The following is a 25,750-nucleotide window of genomic DNA, read 5'->3' as shown; positions in this document are numbered from 1 at the left end:
TAATCGGTCTCGACTGTCTCCAGAGGAGCGACAGCGTCGGCGTGAGAATAGACTTTGCCTCTACTGTGGAGCCGCGGATCACTTTCTCAAGTCTTGCAAGGTTCGCCCGGGAAACGGGCAGTCCTAGCCTGTTCTGGGGAAGTCAAGCTGGGTGTGGTTTTTCAATCTTCTCCAGAAGTGGACTGTTTACTCTCAGTATCTTTGTCTACTGAAACAGAAGTCAAAACTGTTATGGCTCTTTTGGATTCAGGAGCTGCGGGGAATTTTATTTCTCTCCCCTGCGCCCAGAGTTTGGGCTTGAAGTTACAGTTGGTCGAACGAGCTATTACGATAACAGCTATTAACGGTGTTCAAATTCCTAACGCCTTGATTACGAGTCAGTCTGAGTCAATTCAGCTACAAGTGGGAGCTTTGCATCGAGAACAACTGAAGTTTCTGGTTATTCAGGAGATGTCTCATGATCTCGTTTTGGGTCTTCCCTGGCTCAGGCTTCACAACCCTCATGTCGACTGGGGGTCGACACAAATAATTTCTTGGAGTCCTTTCTGTCGATTGAATTGTCTTACTCCTGTCGTTCCACTCCGTGCATCGGCCAAGTTGGACGTGGAGTCAGTTCCTGAGGCTTATCGAGAATTTTTAGATGTCTTCTCGGAACAGGCGGCTGATAAATTACCTCCGCATAGGGCCTGGGACTGTCCTATTGAGCTCATTCCTGGGAAAATGCCGCCCCGAGGTCGCACTTATCCTTTGTCGGTTCCAGAGACACAAGCTATGTCAGAGTACATTAAGTCGAATTTGCAGAAGGGGTTCATCCGTCCCTCCACTTCCCCAGCGGGAGCTGGCTTCTTCTTTGTAAAAAAAAAAGATGGAGGCCTGAGACCATGTATTGACTATCGTGGTTTAAATGAAGTCACCATTAAGAACAAGTATCCTCTGCCGCTCATCACAGAGCTTTTCGATAGAGTGCGTGGAGCTCGAGTATTTACTAAGCTTGACTTAAGGGGAGCATACAATCTGATACGTATTCGACAAGGAGATGAGTGGAAGACGGCTTTCAATACTAGAGATGGGCATTACGAGTACCTGGTAATGCCATTTGGCCTCAGCAACGCCCCCGCCGTCTTTCAGGGATTCATTAATGAAGTCTTTCGGGACATGTTGTATCTGAATGTAGTAGTCTATTTGGATGACATTCTGATTTTTTCAAAGAATCTTTCTGAGCACCGACTACAAGTTAAGGAAGTACTCCTTTGGTTGCGCGAGAATCATCTTTATGGCAAAATCTCCAAGTGCACCTTTGAGGTTCCTTCTATTTCATTTTTGGGCTACATTATTTCTGGAACTGAATTGCGTATGGATCCGGAGAAACTCTCGGCCATCCGAGATTGGACTCAACCTCTTTCCTTGAAAGCAGTGCAACGATTTCTAGGATTCGCAAATTATTATCGGAAATTTATAAGAGGTTTCTCTACTATCGTGGCACCTATTACGGCTCTGACTAAGAAAGGGGCTGACCCAAGCAATTGGCCTTCTGAAGCAGTAGCAGCGTTCAAACAGCTGAAGACAGCCTTTATATCCGCTCCCGTACTTCAGCAGCCAGATTTCCTAAAACCATTCTTTCTGGAGGTTGATGCTTCCACGGTAGGCATAGGTGCTGTACTTTCGCAGTACGCCTCAGATGGGAAGTTGCATCCGTGTGGGTTTCATTCTCGCAAGTTCTCCCCTGCTGAATTAAATTACACCTTTGGAGACAAAGAGCTACTGGCAATTAAATCTGCATTAGAAGAATGGAGATATCTTCTGGAGGGTGCTAAACACTTAATTACAATTTTTTACGGATCACAAGAATTTACTGAATCTAAAGACGGCCCAATGTTTGAATCCCCGTCAGGCAAGATGGGCGCTCTTCTTTGCCAGATTTTCCTTTGTTATCAAGTATCGGGCTGGAACTCTTAATACCAAGGCGGATGCCCTATCCCGTTCAGTGATGGCTTCGGATGAGGAGAATACAATGGAGAAGGCATTAATCCTTAGTCCCATCTCTATTTCTGCAGCTCCCACTAGGTTGGGCCCTCCTCCTGGAAGAATGTCGGTACCAGTTAAATTTCGACCGAAACTGTTGCAGTGGGCTCACACTTCTAAGTTTTCTGGTCATCCGGGAGTTCAGAAAATGTGGGAATTTCTGTGAAGATCATACTGGTGGGACACTATGAAAAAAGATGTTCAAGAGTATGTCAATTCGTGTCCTCAATGTGCTCAGCACAAAACTCCACGTCTGCCGCCTGCGGGTTTGTTGCATCCTTTATCCATTCCAAAAAGGCCTTGGACTCATATCTCGATGGACTTTGTTACTGAATTACCTCTCTCTAAGGGTCATAACACCATTTGGGTGATCATTGACCGATTCTCTAAGATGGCACATTTTGTTCCGTTGACCGGATTACCATCCGCTTCCAAGTTGGCCCTGTTATTTATCCAGGAGCATTTCCGCCTGCACGGGTTACCTCTGGAAATAGTCTCAGATCGGGGAGTACAGTTTACAGCAAGATTCTGGAGAGCCCTCTGTTCGACTCTACAAATTAAACTCAAGTTCTCTTCTGCTTACCATCCACAGACTAATGGGCAAACTGAACGCGTCAATCAGGATCTAGAGACTTTTCTCCGTGTTTACCTTTCCCCTTCTCAAGATAACTGGGTGGAGTTGTTGCCTTGGGCTGAGTTTGCCCACAACCATCTATATCATTCTTCAACTGGTGAGTCTCCATTCTCTATTAATTATGGATTTCATCCCCAAGTTCCGGAGTTGCCCATTTGTCCTCCAGAAGAAGTTCCTGCTGCAGCTTCAACTCTCCGTCATTTCACCCAAATCTGGAGTCGAGTTCATGCCAATCTTAAGAGAGTTTCCGGTCGCTATAAATTCTTTGCGGATAGGAAGCGACGAGCAGCTCCTCAATATAAGGTTGGTGACAAGGTATGGCTCTCTACCCGCAATCTTCGTTTGAAAGTACCTACTATGAAATTTGCCCCAAGGTTCATTGGTCCTTTCTCAGTGCTGCAAGTCTTAAACCCAGTCGTTTGCAAATTGGAGTTACCTTCCCACCTTCGAATTCCAAACTCCTTCCACGTCTCTCTCCTCCGCCCACTCATTCTGTATCGGTTCCACTCAGCGTCTCCTAGGCCAACTACTATAGTGTCTGAAGCTGGGACAGAATTTGAAATCAAAGCTATTCTTGACTCTCGTTATCTTCATAAAAAACTACAGTACTTGGTAGAGTGGAAAGGTTATGGTCCTGAAGAGAGAAGTTGGATCAATGCTACTGAGGTAATGCTCCCCGACTGGTTCGGATCTTCCATTCCAGACATCCAACTAAGCCCGGAAAGTGTCCAGGGGCCACTGCTGGAGGAGGGGGTACTGTCACACCTCGCGGGCAGCGGCGGCCGCGCTTGCCTCTGCGGGTGTCCTGGATGGCCTGGCGCCTCTCTCCTCCGGCGGTCTCGGGTGTCCGGCGTCGGGTCGGCGGGTCGGCGGGTCATTCCGGCGGCTTCCCGGAGCGAGGGCGCCGCCATGTTGACTGGGACTAGGTAGGCGGAGCGGGGCTGACGTCATCTGCCCGCTCCACCAATCAGGCAAAGGCGGGAGGTTTAAAGCCAGACGCCGAGCAGAGATCCGGCGCCTGTGTATCATCAATTCTGCCTGTCAGAAACCGTGATCTCCAGAGCTCCCTTGTCCCTGTTACCGCTGTGCTTCCAAGCATATCTGTGTTTCCAGCATCTCAGCGTTCCCGAGCACCTCCGTGCCTCCCAGCACCTCCGTGCCTCCAAGCGCCCGAGCGCCATCACGCACCTCCGTGCCTCCAAGCGCCCGAGTGCCATCACGCACCTCCGTGCCTCCAAGCGCCCGAGCGCCATCACGCACCTCCGTGCCTCCAAGCGCCCGAGCGCCATCACGCACCTCCGTGCCTCCAAGCGCCCGAGCGCCTCTACGCACCTCTGTGCCTCCAAGCGCCCGAGCGCCAACACGCACCTCCGTGCCTCTAAGCGCCCGAACGCCAACACGCACCTCCGTGCCTCAGCGCCCGAGCGCCTCTACGCACCTCTGTGCCTCCAGCACCTCAGTACCTCAGTGTCTCTGTGCCTTCAGCACCTCAATATCACCAGCACCTCTGTACCTCAGCACTTTTACAAGTCTTGTTTTCCAGGAGACCTTCAAGCATTCCTCCGTGCTTCCTGCTTACCGTCTTCATCCTGTATGAGGAAGACCTACATCCGGCCATCTCTACTGCGACCCAGTAGCGGTTCCTCTTCCCGGTCACCGGAAGAAGCCCCGAGTCCACAACACCCTCCGACCAGGTCAGTGATACTGGCATTCTCCACGGCACACAAGGAGATGGGTGGACTTGGAGAGTGACTTGGCTCAGGTCGATTCAGTTTCTCATCTTCCATGGCTCCCCCGTCCGCACAGACCTAAAACCATTCAGCCAGTGCCAACAATATCCCTAACTTTATCGGTGTGGGACTCACTAAAATCTAAACTTTCTCTCCACACACTTCCCTCTCCCCTAACCCCCATCTGGAACAACCCCTCCTTCTCCCCGGGTCGATCCCATCATTTTGCTTCCAACTGGGCCAGGGCGGGCGTCTCCTGCTTTCACCATCTACTTCATAACAATGTACCGTACTCTTTCGCAGACCTTCAAACAAAGCACTCTCTCCCGACTTCATATTTTTATCAATACCTTCAAATTCGAAATTTCGTGATGTCCTCAACTAGGACAACGCCTCTTCCTAATATCCCGACTCCGATGGAGCGCCTTTGCATGTATCGTCCCACGGATCGAGGCACTATTTCTAATCTGTATCACTCCATTTTGTCTCCAACTGTGCCTCCCCGCACAGCACATGAACTTGCATGGGAAACTGACTTGGGGACTTCCCTAGATGATGACGTATGGGAATCTGTCCGATTGAATATTTCTAAATATTCTATTAGCGTCTCCATTAAGGAGAACTCCTACAAAGTCTATACGCGCTGGTATTTGGTTCCCGAACGCTTACACCAAATATATCCGAATACTTCTAACCTCTGTTGGCGTCAATGTGGTCAAGTAGGCTCGTATTTTCATATCTGGTGGAGCTGCCCGAAGATAGCCTCTTTCTGGTCAATGGTCCGTATCCTTATTCAGTTGCTTATCCCGGACTGCCCCTCCCTCCCCCCTGAGACGTTGCTCCTGTGTGCCCCAGCCTGTCAGCTATCCAAGCCGGAGAACAAACTGGCTGTGCATATAGCCTGTGCAGCTAAACTCCAAATTGCTAAATCATGGAAACTCCCCACCCCTCCAACCCGTCCTGAACTTATGAACCGCGTGTGGTTTGTTGCAAAGATGGAATACCTTTCCTCCTTGATGAACAACACAGTGGATAAATTCCACGTCGTTTGGACACCTTGGTACACTACATTTCAAGTAGCTCTCCCAGGTCTCTCCTAGTTCACCTTACCCTTTTTCCCCACCCTACTTATCTCCCGACTCACTCTCCCCTCGTCTGTGATTTGTTTTTGTTTTTTACACTCTTTATTTCTCTCCACTCTCTTCTCTCCTCAATTTTTATTACCACTCTTGCTTCTTTTTCCCTCTGACGCTCTTGGTAATATCCTACAAGCCCTTCCATGGGTTCCACTGGTTGGCCCTTCGGAATATATATATTTTTGTTCCTAACTCTTGATTGTTTTTGGGTTTGTTTAAAAAATAATAATAATAATAATAACAACAACAACAAATAACATAGAGACAAACTCCTGCACTTAATTTTCTAGCCTATGTATTCTAGTTTTCTTGTGCTCTGAGTATGTCAATTACTTCCATTTGTCATTGTTTTTCTCTTGTCAATAAACTTTTGTGATTTAAAAAAAAAATTCATTTATGTAACTACGGGTGCGCTGCTCAGACCTGCCGTGGCGTCGGCATGGGTGAGTATCGCTATAGGTAAGTGGGCAGATAACTTGGCATCTGACATGGATACCCTGGATAGGGATAGCATTCTTTTGACTCTGTTATATCAGGGACGCTGCAGCTTACCTAAAGGATGCGGCGAGGGATATTGGCCTCTTGGGATCAAGGGCAAATGCCATGGCAGTCTCGGCCAGGAGAGCACTGGATTCATCAATGGAATGCTGATGCCGACTCTAAGAAAGCTATGGAGGCTCTCCTGTATAAAGGTGGTGTCTTGTTTGGTGACGGCCTCGCTGATCTGGTGTCTACGGCTACCGCGGGTAAGTCATCATTTCTTCCTTATGTCCCTGCACAACAGAAAAAGACGCCTCACTATCAAATGCAGTCCTTTCAGCCCAATAAATACAAAAAAGGAAGAGGGTCGTCCTTCCTTGCCTCTAAAGGTAGAAGGGGAAAAAGGTTGCCTGCTGTGCCAGGTTCCCAGGAGCAGAAGTCCTCCACGGCTTCTGCCAAGTCCACCGCATGACGCTGGGGCTCCTCCACGGGAGTCCGTACCGGTGGGGGCACGTCTCCGGCTCTTCAGTCAGGTCTGGTTTCACTCGGGCCTGGATTCTTGGGTGTTGGAAATAGTGTCCCAAGGGTACAAACTGGAGTTTCAAGACGTGCCCCCCCCCTCCCCACCGATTTTTCAAATCAGCCTTGCCAGTTTCTCTGCCAGAAAGGGATGTAGTGTGCGCTGCGATACAAAAGCTGTGTCAACAGCGTGTCATTGTCACGGTACCCCCGTCTCAGCGGGGAGAGGGGGTTTTATTCAAGCCTGTTTGTCGTACCAAAGCCGGATGGCTCGGTCAGACCGATCCTGAACCTAAAATCCCTCAATCTATATTTGAAAAGTTTCAAGTTCAAGATGGAGTCTCTTCGAGCAATTTCAGATATTGCCGTTTGGTCTTTCCACGGCTCCGAGGGTCTTCACCAAAGTAATGGCGGAAATGATGGTGCTTCTACGCAAGCAGGGTGTCACAATTATCCCGTACTTGGACGATCTCCTGATAAAGGCGAGATCAAAGGAGCAGTTGCTAAAAAAACGTTGCGATCTCCCTGACAGTTCTGCAACTACATGGATCCTAAATTTGCCAAAGTCACAGTTGATGCCGACGACACGGCTGTCTTTCTTGGGCATGATCCTGGACACGGAACTGCAGAGAGTGTTTCTCCCAGCGGAATAAAGCTCTGGAAATCCAGAACATGGTCAAGGAGATACTGAAACCGGCAAGAGTGTCGATTCATCAATGCACTCGAGTGTTGGCGAAGATGGTTGCAGCCTACGAAGCCATTCCATTTGGCAGGTTTCATGCCCGGGTGTTTCAGTGGGACCTGTTGGACAAGTGGTCTGGGTCTCACCTACACATGCACCGGAAAATAAGCCTATCTTCCAGGACCAGAATATCTCTCCTGTGGTGGCTTCAAAGTTCTCACCTCCAAGAGGGACACAGGTTCGGGATCCAGGATTGGGTCCTGGTGACCACGGATGCAAGCCTCCGGGCTGGGGAGCAGTCACACAGGGAAAACATTTCCAGGGAAGCTTGTCTGCACATAAACGTTCTGGAATTAAGAGCCATCTACAACGGCCTTCTACAAGCGGAACACTTTCTTCGAGGTCTACCTGTCCTGATTCAGTCGGACAACGTAACAGCAGTGGCGTACATAAACCGCCAGGGCGGAACAAAGAGCAGAGTGGCGATGGCGGAGGCCACAAAAGTTCTCCGCTGGGCGGAAAAACATGTAAGCGCTCTGTCAGCCATCTTCCTTCCGGGCGTGGACAACTGGGAAGCAGATTTCCTCAGTAGACACGATCTCCATCCAGGAGAATGGGGTCTTCATCAAGAGATTTTTGCAGGAGTGACAAGTCGTTGGGGAATTCCTCAAATAGACATGATGGTGTCTCGCCTCAACAAGAAGCTTCAGAGATATTGTTCCAGGTCGAGGGACCCTCAAGCCAGTGCAGTGGACGCCCTGGTAACTCTGTAGGTGTTTCAGTCGGTATATGTGTCCCCTCCACTTCCACTCATTCCAAAAGTGATAAGGATCATAAGAACAACAAGGGTTCAGGCGATACTCATTGTTCCCCACGGAAGGCCTGGTATCCGGATCTTCAGAAATTGCTCATAGGAGATCCCTGGCCTCTTCCTCTGAGAGAGGATCTGTTACTGCAGGGGCCATGCGTGTTCCAGGACTTACCGCTGTTGCGTTTGACGGCGTGGAGGTTGAACGCCAAATCCTAGTTCGAAAGGGTATTTCCGGGGAAGTCATGCCCACTCTGCTTAAGGCCAGAAAGGAGGGTACGGCGAAGCATTATCACCATATTTGGAGAAAGTATGTGTCTTGGTGTGAATCCAAGAAGGCTCCTACGGAAGAGTTTCAGCTGGGTCGTTTCCTCCATTTTTTGCAGGTAGGTGTGGATGCAGGCCTAAAATTAGGCTCCATTAAAGTGCAGATTTCGACCTTATCTATTTTCTTTCAAAAAGAATTGGCCGCCCTTCCAGAGGTTCAGACTTTCGTGAAAGGAGTACTGCACATCCAACCTCCGTTTGTACCACCTGTGGCACCATTGGACCTTGACGTGGTTTTGTAATTTCTTATGTCACATTGGTTTGAACCTTTGCGAAAGGTTGAGTTGAAATTTCTCACTTGGAAAGTGGTCATGCTTTTGGCCTTGGCGTCCGCAAGGCGGGTGTCGGAATTAGCGGCTTTAAGAGCCTCTATTTGATTTTCCATGTGTATAGAGCGGAATTGAGAACTCGTCAACAATTTCTGCCAAAGGTGGTTTCTCCGTTTCACATAAACCAACCTATTGTGGTGCCTGTGGCTACGGAAGCCTTGGCTGATTCAAAGTCTCTCGATGTAGTCAGGGCTTTGAAAATTTATGTCGCCAGAACGGCTCAGATTAGGAAATCAGAGGCTCTGTTTGTTCTATATGCTCCCAACAAAATTGGGGAACCTGCTTCCAAGCAGACTATTGCCCGCTGGATCTGTAATACGATTCGGCATGCTCATTCTACGGCTGGATTGCCATTACCGAAGTCAGTGAAGGCCCATTCTACCAGGAAGGCGTCCGCTGAACAATTGTGCAAGGTGGCTACGTGGTCCTCAGTGAACACATTCATTAGGTTCTATGCCTTTGATATTTCCGCCTCCCGGTATGCTTCCTTTGGACGCCGTGTTCTTGTGCCCGCTACGGTGCGTCCCCTCCCATGAGGAACTGCTTTAGGACATCCCCGATGTATTCCCTGTGGAACACAGTGTACCCCGCTGCAGAAAAGGAGATTTGTGGTAGACTTACCATAGTTAAGTCTCTTTCTGTGAGGTACACTGGGTTCCACAGGGCGCCCACCCTGACGTACTTGGCTATTTCAACTATGAGTAACGAGGCTTCTGCATTGCTGTAATCATAGGCCTGTGTCTTTAGGGGTCTGTAGGTTTTGCTGACATTCATATTGTTGTCACTGATGACATTTTGAAATTCTCAAAACAGTGGTTCCTGGAGATGCCATCACTTACCTCCGTTCAGCTCCAGCAGACAGTATTGTCTCCTGGGTAAAACAGGTGCCACTTCATATGGACTAACGTGCCAGGGCAGAGCATAGGAACTGTGGGTGAAGAACCAGCAACCCCATATCCTCAGTGACCTTGCATCCTCTGTTGCAGCACTGCCTGCTGTGATGTATGTAGCTGCTATATAGTAACATAGTAATTGAGGTTGAATAGAGGCAAATTGCCCATCGTGTTCAACCTGTATTAAGTTGTGATGATTCTACATATCCGCTGAATAATGTTTTATGACTAGTTAACTACTATAACTCATGCTACCCCCGAATTAACCATGTTGATATTTTAAATATTATAACCTTGGATATCCTTTTCATTCAGAATTGTATCCATTCCTTTTTTAAATCCAATAACAGAGTCCACCATTACCACCTTCCCTGGCAGGGAATTCCACATCCTAATTGCCCTAACAGTGAAGAACCCTTTCCACCGTTGCGTTCGGAACTTTCTCTCCTCCTGCCGCAGCGAGTGCCCACGTGTCCTAAACTGTGTTCTTTTAATAAATAATTCCTCTGATAACTCTTTGTGATGTCCCTTTACATATTTGAAGATATTAATAATATCTCCTCTTAGGCGCCTCTTTTCTAGTGTATACATATTCAACCTAGTAAGCCTTTCCCTATAATCCCTTTAATCAATTTAGTAGCTCGCCTTTGAACCCTTTCGAGTTTACTGATGTCTTTTTTATACAATGGTGCCCAAAACTGAACACAATATTCCAGGTGCGGGTGTACCAATGCTTTATAAAGCGGCAGGGTTACATCAGAGTCCCTTGTCTCAATTCCCCTTTTTATGCACGCTAGCACCTTACTTGTCTTCTTTACTGCGTTTTGACATTGTGTATGGTTATTAAGCCTATTATCAATGAATACCCCCAAATCTTTTTCCAACTCTGTTTCCCCTAGGCGTTCCCCATTTAATATGTAGGTTGCGATTTTGTTTTTAATCCCAAAATGCATAACCTTGCATTTGTCTGTATTGAACCTCATTTTCCATTTAGACGCCCACAGTTCAAGTTTAGATAGATCATTCTGCAAGGACTCCACATCCAATTCTGAATTAATTACCTTACACAGTTTAGTATCATCTGCAAAGATTGACACTGTGCTTTCCAGGCCCATTTCTAGGTCATTGATAAATATGTTGAACAGTAGTGGTCCGAGTACGGACCCTTGTGGTATTCCACTGACTACTGGGGACCAGGTTGAGGACTTCCCGTTGACCACTACTCGCTGTACCCTGCTATCCAACCAGTTGCTTATCCATGTGCAAATAGTTTTTCCTAGACCAAGCTCCTTTAATTTGATCATCAGTCTCCTGTGAGGCACTGTATCGAAGGCTTTTGCAAAATCTAGGAAGACCACATCCACTGCTTTTCCTTGATCAAGATTATTGCTCACTTCCTCGTAGAAGCTAATTAAGTTAGTCTGACAGGACCTGTCCCTCACAAACCCGTGCTGGTTCTTGCTAATAATCCTAGCGGACTGTAGATACTCCTGTATGCTGTCCCTTAGAATTCCTTCCAATATTTTCCCCACTATAGATGTCAAACTAACTGGTCTGTAGTTTCCCGGAAGATTTTTGGATCCCTCTTTAAATAATGGCACTACCTCAGCTATACGCCAATCCTTTGGTACCATGACTGATCTAATTGAACTGTTGAAAATCAAGTATAGGGGTCGTGCTAGGTGTGAACTAAGCTCCATAAGAACCCTTGGGTGAAGTCCATCAGGACCAGGTGATTTATTAATCTTAAGTTTGCTTAGTCTCTCCCGGACTACTTCTTCGCTTAAACAAGTATCTAACCATGAATCATTACTGTCACAATTGTTATGCTCTACTCCCACCATCAGTTCTTCCCTGGTGAATACTGATGAAAAGAATTTGTTCAGTATTTCTGCTTTTATTTCTGCATCATTTATCAATTCTCCTAATTCATCTTTTAATGGACCTATATTCTACTTTTTTAACCTTTTACCGTTTATGTATTTAAAAAAAAATGTAGGATTGGTTTTACTCTCTATAGCGATTTGCTTTTCATTTTCCATTTTAGCTGCTCTTATTGCTTTTTTGCATTTCTTATTACACTCCTTGTAATACTTGAAAGACTCCTCCTTTCCATTAGATTTAAATGCTTTGAAAGCCCGCTTTTTTTAATCCATTACTGCCTTAACCTTATTGTTAAACCACATCGGTTTGAGTTTAATACTCCTGCGTTTAATGCCCATGGGAATAAAGTTATGAATATTGCTATCCAGCAACCCTTTTAAAACATCCCACATTTCCGAAGTGTTCCTGTTATTGAACAGAACCTCCCACTCTATGTTGCTAAGTGCACATCTAAGCATACTGAAATTAGCCTTCCTAAAGTTAAAAGTTTTGGTGAAACCCCTGTAGCTATGTTTCCTGAAACTAATGTCGAATGTGATCACCGTTACCCAAAGTCTCCCCCACTTTAGTGCTTGATATAATGTCCACATTATTAGTAATTACTAGATCCAGGGTAGTTTTACCCCTAGTTGGGTCCTCGACTAATTGAGACAAGTAGTGATCCTTAAACTTATTTAAGAACCCGTTGCCCCTCGCTTTAGCACATGAATCGTTGCTCCAGTTTATATCCAGGTAATTAAAATCCCCAATCACAAGGATGTCCCCCAATCCCGCAGCCGTTTTGATTTGCTGTAAGAGTTGTTCTTCCTCATGTATGCTAATATCTGGCTGTTTGTAGCACGTGCCTATGACTAGGTTTTTTTGCATCAATTCCCCCACTTGAGATTTCAACCCATAGTGACTACATGTTATCGCCAGTCTTCTCATAGATAACCTCCTTTAGGTATGGTTTAAGTGATGGTTTAACATAAAGACATACACCCCCTCCTCTTTTGTTTGCCCTGTCCCTCCTGAAAAGAGAATACCCCTCCAAGTTTGCAACCCAGTCATGAGAGTCGTCCCACCATGTTTCCGTAATACCTAGAATGTCATTCTCAGCCTTTGATGCTAATAATTCCCCCATTTTACCTGCTAGACTTCTTGCATTTGCAGGCATACATTTTAGTTTATTGGTTCCTTTATTTATTTATTTATTTTAAAGATATCCCATCCTGGTTTACTAGTGCATCCCTAGAGTTACTGATACAGACTGTTTCTCGCTCCCTCTCCTACCCCACCGTACTTAGTATTGCCCACCTTACTTTTCTCTTTGGTCAACCCAATGTTCCCGCCTAAATTCACCGCCCTGACATAAGTATTTTCCCTTAAGTCCCGTACAACATTTTCTATAGGTTGTAATGATGACACATAATTGTTATTATTTAATGCTTTGGCAATACCTTTCTTAATACCCTTATTAGAACCCATGTAAATACCCTTACTGGCTGCACTTTCCCTCCCCCCTTCTCCACCCCCTTTTATCTCACTACCACCATCCCTACTATACTCGCTGCATGACCCATAGTTTCTAGCTAAACCCTCCCCCCAGGCTTCTAGTTTAAAAGCTCCTCCAACCTAATAACCATCCTACCCCCCAGCACCGCAGCCCCCTCATTCAGGTGCAGTCCGTCACGAGAAAAAAGATGGCGCCTGACTGAGAAGTCCGCCCAGTGTTCCAAGAACACAAACCCCTCTTTCCTACACCAGTCCCTGAGCCACACATTTACCTACCTAATCTCCCTCTGTCTCCCTGGTCTAGCGCGTGGCACTGGTAATATTTCAGAGAATATTACCTTAGATGTCCTTTTTTTTTTTTAGTTTCTGGCCTAAGTTTCCATAATCTTTCTTAAGGACATCCCACCTACCACTAACTTTGTCGTTGGTGCCAACGTGCACCAAGACCGCCGGGTCTTTCCCAGCCCCTCCCAACAATCTGTCTACCCGGTCCGCGATGTGCCGTACCCGAGCACCTGGGAGACAACATATATACATTACAGCCCGTCATTAAACAACCATTCCCGCACCCACATTAATACACGGTCCACCTGCTCATCCCATGTGTTGCAATACTAGTACAGTGAGTGAAGATCGGTGTTATCGGCTCTCTGCTCTGTGTGACTGGTGCCCTGGAGCGTCCGCAGCAGCAGCAGCGCATGAGGACCAGGCTAGCACACGCTAGCAGGTTAATAGATCACAGAAGAAATCAAGCAAGTAAAGTAACGGCAGACAGAAGCAGTAGATTCTCGGCAATGGCTGCTGCTTTATTATTATTTGTCCAGGGGCTCTGCATTTTCAGCAGCTCCCATTTGTCTCTGCCAGGTTGCAGTGGCTTGCTGATCCGTCCTCCATTTAGTCCTGTTTCCGGGGATGGTTCTGATGTGGCGAGTGATGTAGAGTTGGCGGAGAATGACCAGCGGCTTATAGAGAAGTAATGATGAGCTGCATTCATTTATCTGCATATAGTAATGTGGTCATTGCCCGCTGGTACTCTCTTACCTGGGTGAGTTTAGTATAACATGTATAAGGGGATCTACTGTGTGGTGCAATGTGAATTGGTCCTATTCTGTGGCCCTGCCCCTTCTCCATGAAACCACACCCCTAGATTGACATGTGCCTTCGGCATGCACTGTCCATAGTTTAAATATGGAGGGAGAGGGAGCACCAATTCTCTTTCCGGCACAGGGCACCAAAATGTCTAGTTATGGCTCTGTTCCGTATGCTAACAGATATCTTTAATGTCAGCATTCCGCATATCTATATTCTGCAGATGATGTGTTCCATGTCGACAGTTCAACAATGTTGACACTAGGTCTAAACCCAGTAACTAAACTGGATATACACCTTTGATTGTAGGCCTGGATCAGCATTCTGATTCTGTTATCCAGTGTATACACTGTAATACAAATCTCGTTATGGTTTTGTTACACACTGTGCAGGTCCAAGTAAAAATTCTTCATGGTACTTATTTTTTAACAGTTGTTTATATAGTGCACACACATTCTGCAGCGGGTGTGGATTGCATGACCGTCGGTCTGGAGACCGCCTGTCAGCATACAGACGCCGGCATCCCAGCAGCGGAATACCGGGCGGGTGGCGAGCGCAACAAGCCAGGTTCTATTCCCACTCTATGGGTGTCGTGGACACCCACGAGTGGGAATAGCCCCTGTTGGTCAGCATGCCGACCTTTAGGATTTTGAGGGTGCGGGATGTAGGGGGAGGTAATGTGACTGGCACATCACACAGAATACCCCAGTCATACACATCACGTATATACCATACTTGCCTACCTGACCCTCTCCATGAGGGAGAAAATGCTCTGTTCCTGGACATGTATGATTGCCATCACCTGTGGTGAGCTAGTTAATTGATAAGAAAGGTGTTTCACCACAGGTGATGGCAATCCTACATTACCAGGAAAGTCCAGGAACAGAGCATTTTCTCCCTCATGGAGACGGTCAGGTAGGCAAGTATGGTATATACACTAGGGTTATTTTTTATTTTTTTTACCAAAAGCAAAATAACCCACTAGTATATTTTTGGAGCGTGTGTCCTGTCTGCAAATACGAAGAGGACATACAAACTCAACACAGATAGTGCCTCTGTCAGGCATAGCATCCGTGAGGCAGTATTAGTGACCACGCTGCATTATCCTGGACAATGGTGCTGTCTGCTGCCCTCCTGCTGGAGCAGTGTTCCCCAGGGCTCCGGGTGAGAGCTGCAGGCCAGCAGCAGCAGCAGTAGCAGTGGCGGGGGTGTGAGGAGGGAGCACGGGGTGTTGCATAATCCCCAGTCACCGGGCGGCTCCTCCCCGGCAGAGGAAACAGTAAATAACAGAAACTGGCCGCAGCCTCTCCGGCGAGTGATCTGCTCCGTGCATAGTAAGCGGCGGGGACGCTGGGATCCAATAGGGCGGCTATCAGGGAGAGAGGGAAGGTGGAGCCGGGGAGGAAGAGTCACGTTTCCCGGCTGCTGCTTCCTCACACGGCTGCCAGAGGACTCGGGCTCCGGGCGATGGAGGGGATCCCCGGGGCTGAGCGCGGTGCGGTGCGGAGCTCCAGACTCATCGGGAGGTAACTCGCAAACTTTCCTCCTAGGCTGCAGCGGGAGCGTCACCCGACGGGTGACAGGCACCGAGCCCCCTCCGCCGCTCTCTGGCTGCCCTGTGGGGGCTGCTCGGTGCCCGCTGTCTGGCTGCCCTGTAGGGGCTGTGACCTTGCTCGTGATTTGCCCTTTGACCCTTTTTTTTTTTTTTACTTTGAAATGTTTTTTTGTTTGTTTTTTTAAAGCCCCCTCCCCCTCAGTGTCACACAGCAGCGTCTATGGGGACCGTCCCCTGCTACACACAGGCAGTGCTTAGCCCTCACGTAGCTCTCTGGCTGGCACAGGGGGTGACACGAGCAGCTGTGTGTACCCCTGCTGTGCCCTGTCCCCCTGAGGCTGGGATGACACCCCTGGGTGTGTGGCCCCAGCTCCATGCTCTTGTTATGTAGAGCAGATAGCAGCATCCATTGGAAGTGCAGCAAATGCTGGCGGTGAGGGCTCTGTACTGTGCAGGAATATGTATCACCTGGAAATGCTATTAGTAAATGTATAAAATATACACACACACAGGGGAAACAACTTTTTCTTCTGAACAATCAGAATAGAGGGAACTGGTATGCATGTAATGCCCAATAGGGATTTATCTGTTCCCTTAGCAACAGGGGGGTATTAATGTCTGAGTGTTCTGCATCCATTCCATGCTGTTGTGTCTGTGTACAGTGCATACATATAGCAATGTGCGGTGTATGTACACACAGCCATGGAAGAGGCATTCCTCGCTTGTCCTGGTGTCGGTTGTGTTTCTCCTGACAACTATTGAGGTGGAGCTCTGTGTAGCAGATACTCAGCTGGTTTCCCTTTGTAAAACCTGCATAACCAGTTTGTCCCCTCCTCCTCCATTAATAATGACATAGTTTAATGATTATCTTCTTGTTATGACCTTCCCATAGTAATTCTAGTAATGGAATGTAAGATTTCTTGTGAGTGGACAGCGTGTTGTGAAATGACGCCTCTCAGGTAGAGATGACCTAGAAAGAAAACATCAGTATGCGTATCAGCCGTGTGTGTGTGTATATGTGTGTACATATATATATATATATATATATATATATATATATGAGATATCTGTATATGTGTGTGTGTTTCTAAAAGCTGTCTGTGTTTATAAAGAAAATACAGGTTTATCCATGTGACCCCCTAATTCATAACTTGTGACAATATTACATGGCAAGTATATCTGTGGGGGTGTTATGCAAATTTTCAGTGTAAATGAATACATTTGGTACCTGTCAGTTACAGGGGTTGCTTTGTGGTATTGAATTATTTTTTATTGGAATTACTGTTTCTTCAGTGAGATGATCATAAACAGACAGTGGAGATGTGTGAAATCCTCCTGCACATGGAATATGTCATCGCTGTGCTTCTGAATTTCAGTGCTCTGTTAGCAGCAGATACTGTGTGCTGACTATGCAGTGACCTCCAAATAACCCCCTTTTTATACTCTCATTCCATCGCTCTTTTCTTTTATTAACTTTGTTTTCAAAGCACTAATATTAAAACCAGCATGGAGTAAATTCATTATATTAATGGGTACCTGCATTCGGCAGTTGTTCGGTCACAGATCTTGCCATGCCTGTAACATGCAGTTTGGGCATTGGGTGATACTTTGTACAGTCACGCATCACCTTTATTGTGGAGTCATGACAAGACGGTGCTAGTATGTGACTGAGCAGGAGGCGGAGAGGCTCTGGGAACTTGGCAGACCTTTGCACACATTTTAACCTTTTTTGAATATTTCAGTGGGTATGAAAAAGGTACTTTTTTTATTTTTGCCCTGATTAACAGTTGTTAGCTTTTTACATATTTGCCAGTCTGGAAAGCAACTTTGCAGTAAATAAATCTTGACTTCAGTAAACCCTATCCTGATATTTATTTTCCTGATTATGTAGAGGTAAATTTTAACTTCCAGTGAGGTACTAACATAGAGAACATGAATAATCCTATATAACTGCATTCAAATGAGAGTTTTTGGACTTTGCTGTCCAGCTGTTGTGTGATCAGCATATTTTCAGATTCTATAACAATTTGAGAATCTATCATTTTAGAATGAATTTTCTTGTAAAGCTCTCAATAATTTATCAAATAGCTTACTTTTCCTCTTTTTATTCTCCTTTTTCCAGCCGTTAACCAAATGGCACTGCATCACCCGGCCTTAATAGGCTATGTCAAATGTGATCACATTTGACATACGGTGTTTCACCTGTTCTAGCCCTTGTGAGTGGGTTAGGGGTCAGTCTGCATTCTTGTCAATGAAAATGAAGCAGTTAGTCGGGAGGAAAAAAATCCCAGCAACAGGTGCAAATGCTAGTGGGTATATAGGGAACTTGGAACCAATAGGTTCTGTATACATACCTGATCACTTATTTTTTGACAGGCATTAAAACAGGCTAGTGACAGCATGTATAATAACACCGATGGGTAAAAGGCCTAAATGTTGAAGCGTCTTTGACATTTTCCACTTTTTCTTGTTGTACAAGTCTTCCTATATTCTCTTCTCATTTTCTGTGTTTTGTAGTATTATTTTTGTTTGCGCTTTTTGATATGATACATGAGATTCCGTGAAATTGTAAGAAGCTGCAAATCCGTTGTGTTGTGTCAATTTTATTTCATAATGTATATTACCTTTAGCAGTTTTCAAATCTGTAAAATTAGCCTAAATACTTTTTGGGTTTTTTGCAAGTATTATGGATAATTTTAGCAAATCGTCATGCTTATTGTAAAGGTGTTCATCTATTAATTGCTATTTTACATCACTTTCAAGTTATGCACATGATCTCCTACATGTAAATGGATTTAAACTACCCAAGATTATATATCCATATTGCAATTTAAATTTCAGCATCTATAGCACATTGAAAGTGTTTTCTGTATGTCTTTTAAGGTAGAATAAACGTCAGGAAAAATTTAATAATTGTTGGATAGTAAACTTACTATCTTTTCCTTGGAGAATGAGCTGTTTACTCAGTTCCTTACTACACACTGCATATATTGTTCTTGGCTTCCATCCCAAATCCGAAGTCACTGACTTAAATCAAATAAGCTTCTATTATCAGCAATGCATGATACAGCAGATGTTTCCTAATCTATCCTGTACATCACCTCTCCACAACAACAAAAACAGTCATCCGAAAACTCTCGCAGGACTTTCAGGGTTAGAGATCGTCATGACTGCTCCCACTCTACAAAGGCTTACACTGCAAAACTGATATGTGAGCTCAGTAACTTTCAGTTTACCTCCTTTGGGTTCACACACAGTCAGGTCAGGCTCAGACTGCATAACCCATATAATGGTGGTCAGATCACCCGCTAATCCTGCCAGTCTGCAAAATCAATTTCCAGTGGCCAAATTGGCCAAGTGATCAGTGTGGATGACACACATTTACGCTTCTCCTAGAATGAATTTGTCACTTCACCCACACACAGGTAGATGGATACATTATATGCAAGCTATCCCATTAGCAGCTCCCTCCCTTTTGTTTTTATGCCACCCCTGTATGCCCCATTTTTATGTATGCTTTGTTTTTCTCAATTTCTGATACTACCGAGCATTGTGTTGCCTTAATAATATAGTAATATGTGCCAGGACTTTTTTGGTTGCATCCATAAATGATCTGATAATTCTCAGTCATGTCCATGTTTGTGGCAGTGTGGTGCTAACTTGGGACAATTTGTTGGTGCCTCTATTGCTGCACGTGTCCTCTACAGGGCCACAGAGAGTGGCCACGGGCCTGGGTACTGAGGGTGGGTGTGACCAGATCTGGGGAGACGTGCTGGCCCAGGCTGAGCCTTCTATAGGCCCCTCCAACAAGCTTGTGTAATTAGTGCCCAATCCATCCCCATGTCGGCGGCCATGGTCCTCAACAGCCTGTGTAAAAGAATATATATTTATCTGTGTCATGTGTATAAATAGGGACAGTTGATTTGGAGGTGGGTACACAGTTTAATAACTATAATTAATACTAGTCTCCTATACATTTTATTTTCTCAGATTAAGGGACAGATGTCTTTGAGTGAGATAAAGTGGAGAAGTTGCCCAAGAGTGTCCAATCAGCTTCTGTAATTTATGTAGCAAAGTCTTTGAAATGACAGTTAGCTGCTGATTTTGTTAAACTGCTCCACTTTATTTCCCCGCAAGGCTTAATACCACTCCCCTGTATGCTTTATTTCACAGTTAGGCCCAGATTTATCAAGCCTTGGAGAGTGATAAATTGCAGGGTGATAAAATACCAACCAGCCAGCTCTTAACTGACATGTTACAGGCAGGGGGCAGATGTATTAACCTGGGGAAGGCATAAGGAAGTGATAAACTAGTGATAAGTGCAAGGTGATAAAAGCACCAGCCAATCAGCTCCAATATGCAAATTAACAGTTAGGAGCTGATTGGTACTTTATCACCGTGCAATTTCAGTCTCCAAAGCTTGTGTACTTTCAGGATACCCTGCTGTACTCATTTATTTGTAGTGACTGGCAATGATGTGAAAGTGATTTCAAGATTTCGCACACAAAAGTTTTTAGGTTTATTTGGTTTTGGTTTTTGTTCTTTTTTTTTTTTTTTTCTTCTTTGGCTACTTGATAAGAAATATAGGATTGCTTTTGAAGCTGTCACACAGTCTTTATCACTGAGGTACACATTTACATTGGGCACAGGTCACATTTGCTGATTCTCCTGACTTCCTCACTCTAGTTGCTGATATGTTTTCAAGATGAGTGGAATCGGAGAAAACCCCTCGGACCCTTCCAGGGCAGAGCAGCGGAAGAGGAAAGAAAGCCCAGACCAGCTTGGCCCCAGGTAATTGTTATCATTATTGCTGCTGTCATTATTAATTCACTTGCATAACCATTTTCAGCCACACATTGCTGCTGTAAGAGTCGTGGTGGAGTTAACAAGCTCTTGTGGCATGACCCCTGATAGTCACCTCCTGTCCATTATACTCCACGCGGGTTTCACCTGCCGGTTTTCTTGTTACAGACAATTACAGACTACAGTGATAGTATCAGGAAAATGTGCTTGAATTTATTACAAAGTGCTTAGTGGGAATAATAGCTGGTTCATCACGCTGCCCCATCTATAGTGATCCAGGTGACATTGTCTGAGAGCAGACCCCTCCCAGCACACCTGTCCTGCAGATACTTTATTTTGATTCCTTTTTATTTCCACTTTGTACGTTTATTTGTATGTGCTATTTCCAAGCTATACAACTTCAAATTTAATATTACGGGACGAAGGACTAACACCTGTGGCTGGTTTTATTCCACCGCTTATAGTGTTCCAATTTTCTGCCATTAGGCAGAGGAGAGATCTGGCTGTGAGTGAGGAATAAGTTAACCTTACATAGAAAGACGCAGTCTTTGTACATATCGTTCTACTAAAAGGACTTTATTCCCATTCATGTCTGTACCATTATGGGGTAGAGCTGTAATTGTATCTACAATACGCCACTCATTGGAAATTGCAGAGCACCCCACCTGTTGTGTATGTGTGTTTATGTATGCTTCTGTGTGTGTGTGTTGCTAGGTCTGTCCTGTCTCCCGTGCAGGCGGCACACTTGGAGGGGTGTATGGGGCCCATGCTAGACCTTAGCAAATTATTATATATAGTGTGTATGTGGTTTTAGGTATGTGTCTTTGAAATGTTTTACATTTTAAAAGTAACTGTAACTCCCCAAACTGAAGCCAGGGTTAGGATGAGTGTGAAGTAGTATGTGCAGATCCATGTTATACATACAGTCACATATATATGTTTGGTTGCAGGAGGGGAGGACCCTCTGACTAACACAATCTTGTGACTGTCTTGTGTGATTCAGATACATATTTTGTTGGGATTGAAGACTGGGAACATTGTTTTAGTGCTGAAAGCCAGCGTGTGGTGTTACAGGGTGCTATTTTCCTCACAGTATCTCATTATTTTACACATTCCAATTAAGCCCATGCAAGCTGAGAAATATTGCTAATGTGACCCAAAGAAATTAGCCGAAGCGGTTATTTTACTTTGTCTCATCTACCTCTTTTAAAGCGACTCTATTTTCTAGTATAGATTATGCTGTTATACATAGGTCAGTGTCCTGTTATCAATGTTCCAGCAATAAAATGCCATGTCAGTGGTTTTCGCTGTGCTTTTGATATAGAATCACTGCATGTTGTGGTCCACTGTGTTTCCCCAACCGAAGTCATTTGCCCATTTAGCCATACTGAAATTATGCAAGTTTTAGACCACACAACACAATCAACCAGTTAGTATTAATTCTCCGGTTTGCATCATAGAGAGGATTTATTATCCATTAAAACCAAGGTAGAGAAGCTAGGTGTTTTTTTACATGTCCCCCGCTTTGCTCATCTAGCCCTCTTTTATATGACTGGTTGGACAGCAGTGCGATATATAGGAAATAAATGCTCTAATATAGATGAAAACACTACAGGGCTATAAAATAAGATAATACAGTAGAAATGAACGAACAGCTATTTTATTAGAAAGGTTAATGTATAGTACCAATGCTACTAGACTGGTTAACTCAGAAACCAGCATTGTCGCACCCATTGCATTAGTCTAAGGAACATTCTGTACACTTATACCTAACAGCATGGTATTGTTCCTTTTTGTCTATATAATGTAGTATGTACGTTACCACTTCTAGCAAGGAATTCATGTGGCTGGATATTATCATACCTGTCCTCTCATCCTGCTGCTTTCCATATCTTTTTCAGCCCTAAACGCAGCACTGAGAAGCGTAACCGCGAACAGGAGAATAGATACATCGAGGAACTTGCAGAGCTGATTTTTGCAAATTTTAATGATATTGACAACTTTAACTTTAAACCCGACAAATGTGCAATCTTGAAGGAAACTGTGAAGCAGATTCGACAGATCAAAGAGCAAGGTAAGCCTTTTTTAAGAGCTGAGAAAGTAGACAGAGATAATTCACTTGTACAAGTCGGATGACTTTTGCTGTATGGTGCAGGGTTCTTTTAAACATTGTGTGCCAGTTGGAAAATTGCTTTTGAGCCGAGCACACTAGTCGGACCGGCTTGTCTGGTCTCCTATCCAAAGTGTTAACGCATGTACTTTTTTTACTTTACATATGACTTGTACGTATGTTGAAGAAGCTCCTACAGAATTCAGCAAATATGTACCTTAATGCATACCTCCCAACTTTAGAAAGTTGGAGGAGGGACACGGACGCATGCGCCTGAAATTAGGGTGTGTGGTTTCATGGAGGGTGCCAAGATTTTAGGCCACGCCCCCGTTTTCACCGCTGTAGGGGCATGCCCAGCACTGTATAAGCAGCTGGCATGACCCCTATCCCTCTCTCCCAGTGAACAGAAGCTGTGTGCATGCTAAGCAGAGCAGTGAGTGAGAGAGGGTCTCCCTACTGCCCCCCACCGCGGCCCACCGGTGGGACAGTCCCAGAAAAATGAGACTGTTCCGCCAAAATCGGGACAGTTGGGAGGTATGTTAATGCAGCAGTTAAGATTAGGAGGAGGTTAACAATTAAAAAAAAAAAAAAAAAAAATCAAACAAGAGTACTGAAAGCGTCATATTTTTTTGGGTGCTCCATTAGAAGAATCATAGTGGTCCCACTTGCTCATCCTCTTCTGCAGTAATAACAGGATTGAGATGTTTCACAGAAGACTGCACAGTGGAAAGCTGATTGGATGAGCTGTAGAAGGCATCTAATTAGCGGTATTGACAGCCTTCCACTGAGCAGCATTCTCTGTGTTCTTACAGACTTTATGCCTGGGGGAGCTGCAGTGAGTACTCCAGAACCATGGGAGTCACTTTTATGGGATTCCTGAAGTTTTGTTAATTAGGAGATAGAGGGATGATTAGCCAGAAAAAAATGTTTTCATGTTGTTGTTTAAGGTGAAAGGTATATCCATTTGGCACAAGACCCAGTGCATTCAATCAAAGCATGCTATGCAGATTACAGCTGCGTCCACTGTAACAAAAGGGCAAACCCTTTATTATGTAGCAACCCTAAATTGTCATATTGGTTTCAATCCTTTGTTCTTCTGTGATCAGTCATTGTGGATGTAGATAGTATATCCCTGTCTTTGCCTCTGCATGAGTGAATGGACGATCACCAGAAAATCACGTTGTTTTGAAAATTAATGGTTTGTTTTCTCTCTTTTATAGTTGATATATGATGGGATTTTTATAGCTGTTTACGTTTTCCTATATGTAGCACAATAACCCTACACTTATTTAGCTTTGTTTATAAGAACTTTCAAAGAGAAAGTGCTTACTTTCAGCTGAAGTATTACTTGCAGGATGATATCGCAGCAGCCGGTCATGATCAGTCTGCATCCTGTATTCAGAAACAACTCATTTGAAAAACGTGTACAAGATCCTTTATTGGACCTTTATGGGTTTCTATTTCTATTGCCTTTACATTGCCTATAACCCTCCTTACTACTATCATTTAGCAGAGGTTTGGTTTCTTGACTCCCCTATGTGTTTTGTCCTTTATGAAAGACTCATTTTCTCAGGCAGCTCACTTCTGCATTGTTAGGTTTCATTTTTATATTTACTATTTCAGTCTTTCCTGTAAGCGTTACTTGTTGCACTCGTTTGGGTGATTTATTCAGGAAAATAACACAAGCTCATTTTCATAATGTGGTCGAGAATATCAGTGGCATGATACAGTAGTTACAGTAGATAATGATCCGAGGGAGCGTTGTTTTAGAATACTATGTTAGATTTAAGTCTTCCTACTTATGATACTTCTGGTTGCAATGTTGCTTCTGCTGGTTGTAATGTTGTCAGTTCAATTATTATATGTTGAATTGCTGACAGACTTGCAGGTGATTGGAGTGCCAGTGCAAACCGTACTTTGTCATTGCTCTACTGCCCAAATCTCAGTGTTTATATGACTAGAACATTATTATTAACTTCTTACTAGACCATCAAAATGACGGAACAACATAACAATAATGTCAGCGCCACCGGATGTGCCCGGCCGCACAGAGCAACAGCGCTCAAAACACTTATATTCCCCTCCCATAGAGGCGAGGAGCAGAGTTAGCCTTTTATTATATAGGATTTTTTTTATGTTAATGTATCCTGTTCTTTATATTATGATATTTTACATTTAGTATGGCTTTTCTTGATCATAGAAATGAAAGAGTCTACAGACCAAGTGGTTTTATAAAGGTCACCGAACGCTGAGGTGACTCATCACACCCTTATGTTCTATACATTGTTTATTAGTGTCATTCATTTGTAAGGTGCCCCAGTGCTCTGCAGTATTAGGGAGTAGGGAAAACAGGGCACTTGTGCAAACCTGTAAACAAGGGGTAGTGTGGATATTGCTTACGCGAGAGCTTACAATCTAATTGGAAGAAGGCATAGCTGAAACAAGTGGAGTGAGGTCAGAGTGGAAATTTGTACAGTTGTTAGTGTGTACCAGTGTGTATAAAATTTGTAGTAATACAATAAACTGTAGTAAAGAAGGGATTTCAGAGAGGAGGCTATGGAAGAATCCTATCTGAGTTGTAGGGAATTCTACAAGTGGTTAGTGTAAGGGGTGTAGTAGGGTATGCCGGTGTCCGGGCTCCCGGCGACCAGCATACCGGCGCCGAAATCCTGACCGCTGGCATACCCGACAGCTGAGCGAGCGCAAATGAGCCTCTTGCGGGCTCGCTGCGCTCGCCACACTGCAGGCATGGTGGCACGCTATCCTCCCTCCAGGAGGGTCGTGGACCCCCAAGAGGGAGAAAAGGTGTTGGTATGCTGGCTGTCGGGATTCTGGCGCCGGGATCCCGACAGCCGGCAAACTGAAGACCACCCCAGTGGAAGTCTTATAGGCCGCAGTGAGTTGTGGCTACCAGAGTCATGGTGATGGACTAGTAGGAAATACAAGAGTGAGTGAGATTTGAGATGTATGAAGGGGTGGTGGTTGTGAGAGCTTTGTAGGGGAGGGTGAGTAACGTCAGATGGATTGTGGAGGACACAGTGAGTCAGTGTAGGTTATAGCAGAGTACTGCTGCAGATCTGGAATGGTGAGAGAGGAAGATCAGTCTTTCCACTGCATTTAAGATGGGTTGGAACAGGTTTAGGTGGGTGAGGAAAATGCCAGATAAGAGGAAGATTCGGTAGTCATGAGCAGAGGTGATGAGAGAATGGGTAAGCGGCAGTATTTTAAAGGTGGAGGCAACATAATTGAGCACTG

The 25,750-nt window shown here is 45.0% G+C and overlaps 1 protein-coding gene across 5 annotated transcripts in view; it reads left to right on the top strand.

The window, feature by feature from the left end:
* NCOA2 (nuclear receptor coactivator 2) overlaps positions 1-25,750 on the top strand; it is a 493,980-nt gene that overhangs the window by 372,144 nt on the left and 96,086 nt on the right. For 3 of the 5 annotated variants that reach the window (XM_063923886.1, XM_063923891.1, XM_063923887.1), the window contains 2 exons: positions 20,269-20,373; positions 22,287-22,459. In XM_063923886.1, coding sequence (XP_063779956.1) covers positions 20,288-20,373; positions 22,287-22,459 — 259 coding nt within the window. In that variant the 5' untranslated portion in view covers positions 20,269-20,287. The other 2 variants (XM_063923890.1, XM_063923889.1) reach the window with 2 other exon arrangements.

The sequence above is a fragment of the Pseudophryne corroboree genome, chromosome 5 (genome assembly GCF_028390025.1).
Source record: "Pseudophryne corroboree isolate aPseCor3 chromosome 5, aPseCor3.hap2, whole genome shotgun sequence".
Lineage (NCBI taxonomy): Eukaryota > Metazoa > Chordata > Amphibia > Anura > Myobatrachidae > Pseudophryne > Pseudophryne corroboree.
This window is presented reverse-complemented; position numbering and strand designations above follow the sequence as displayed.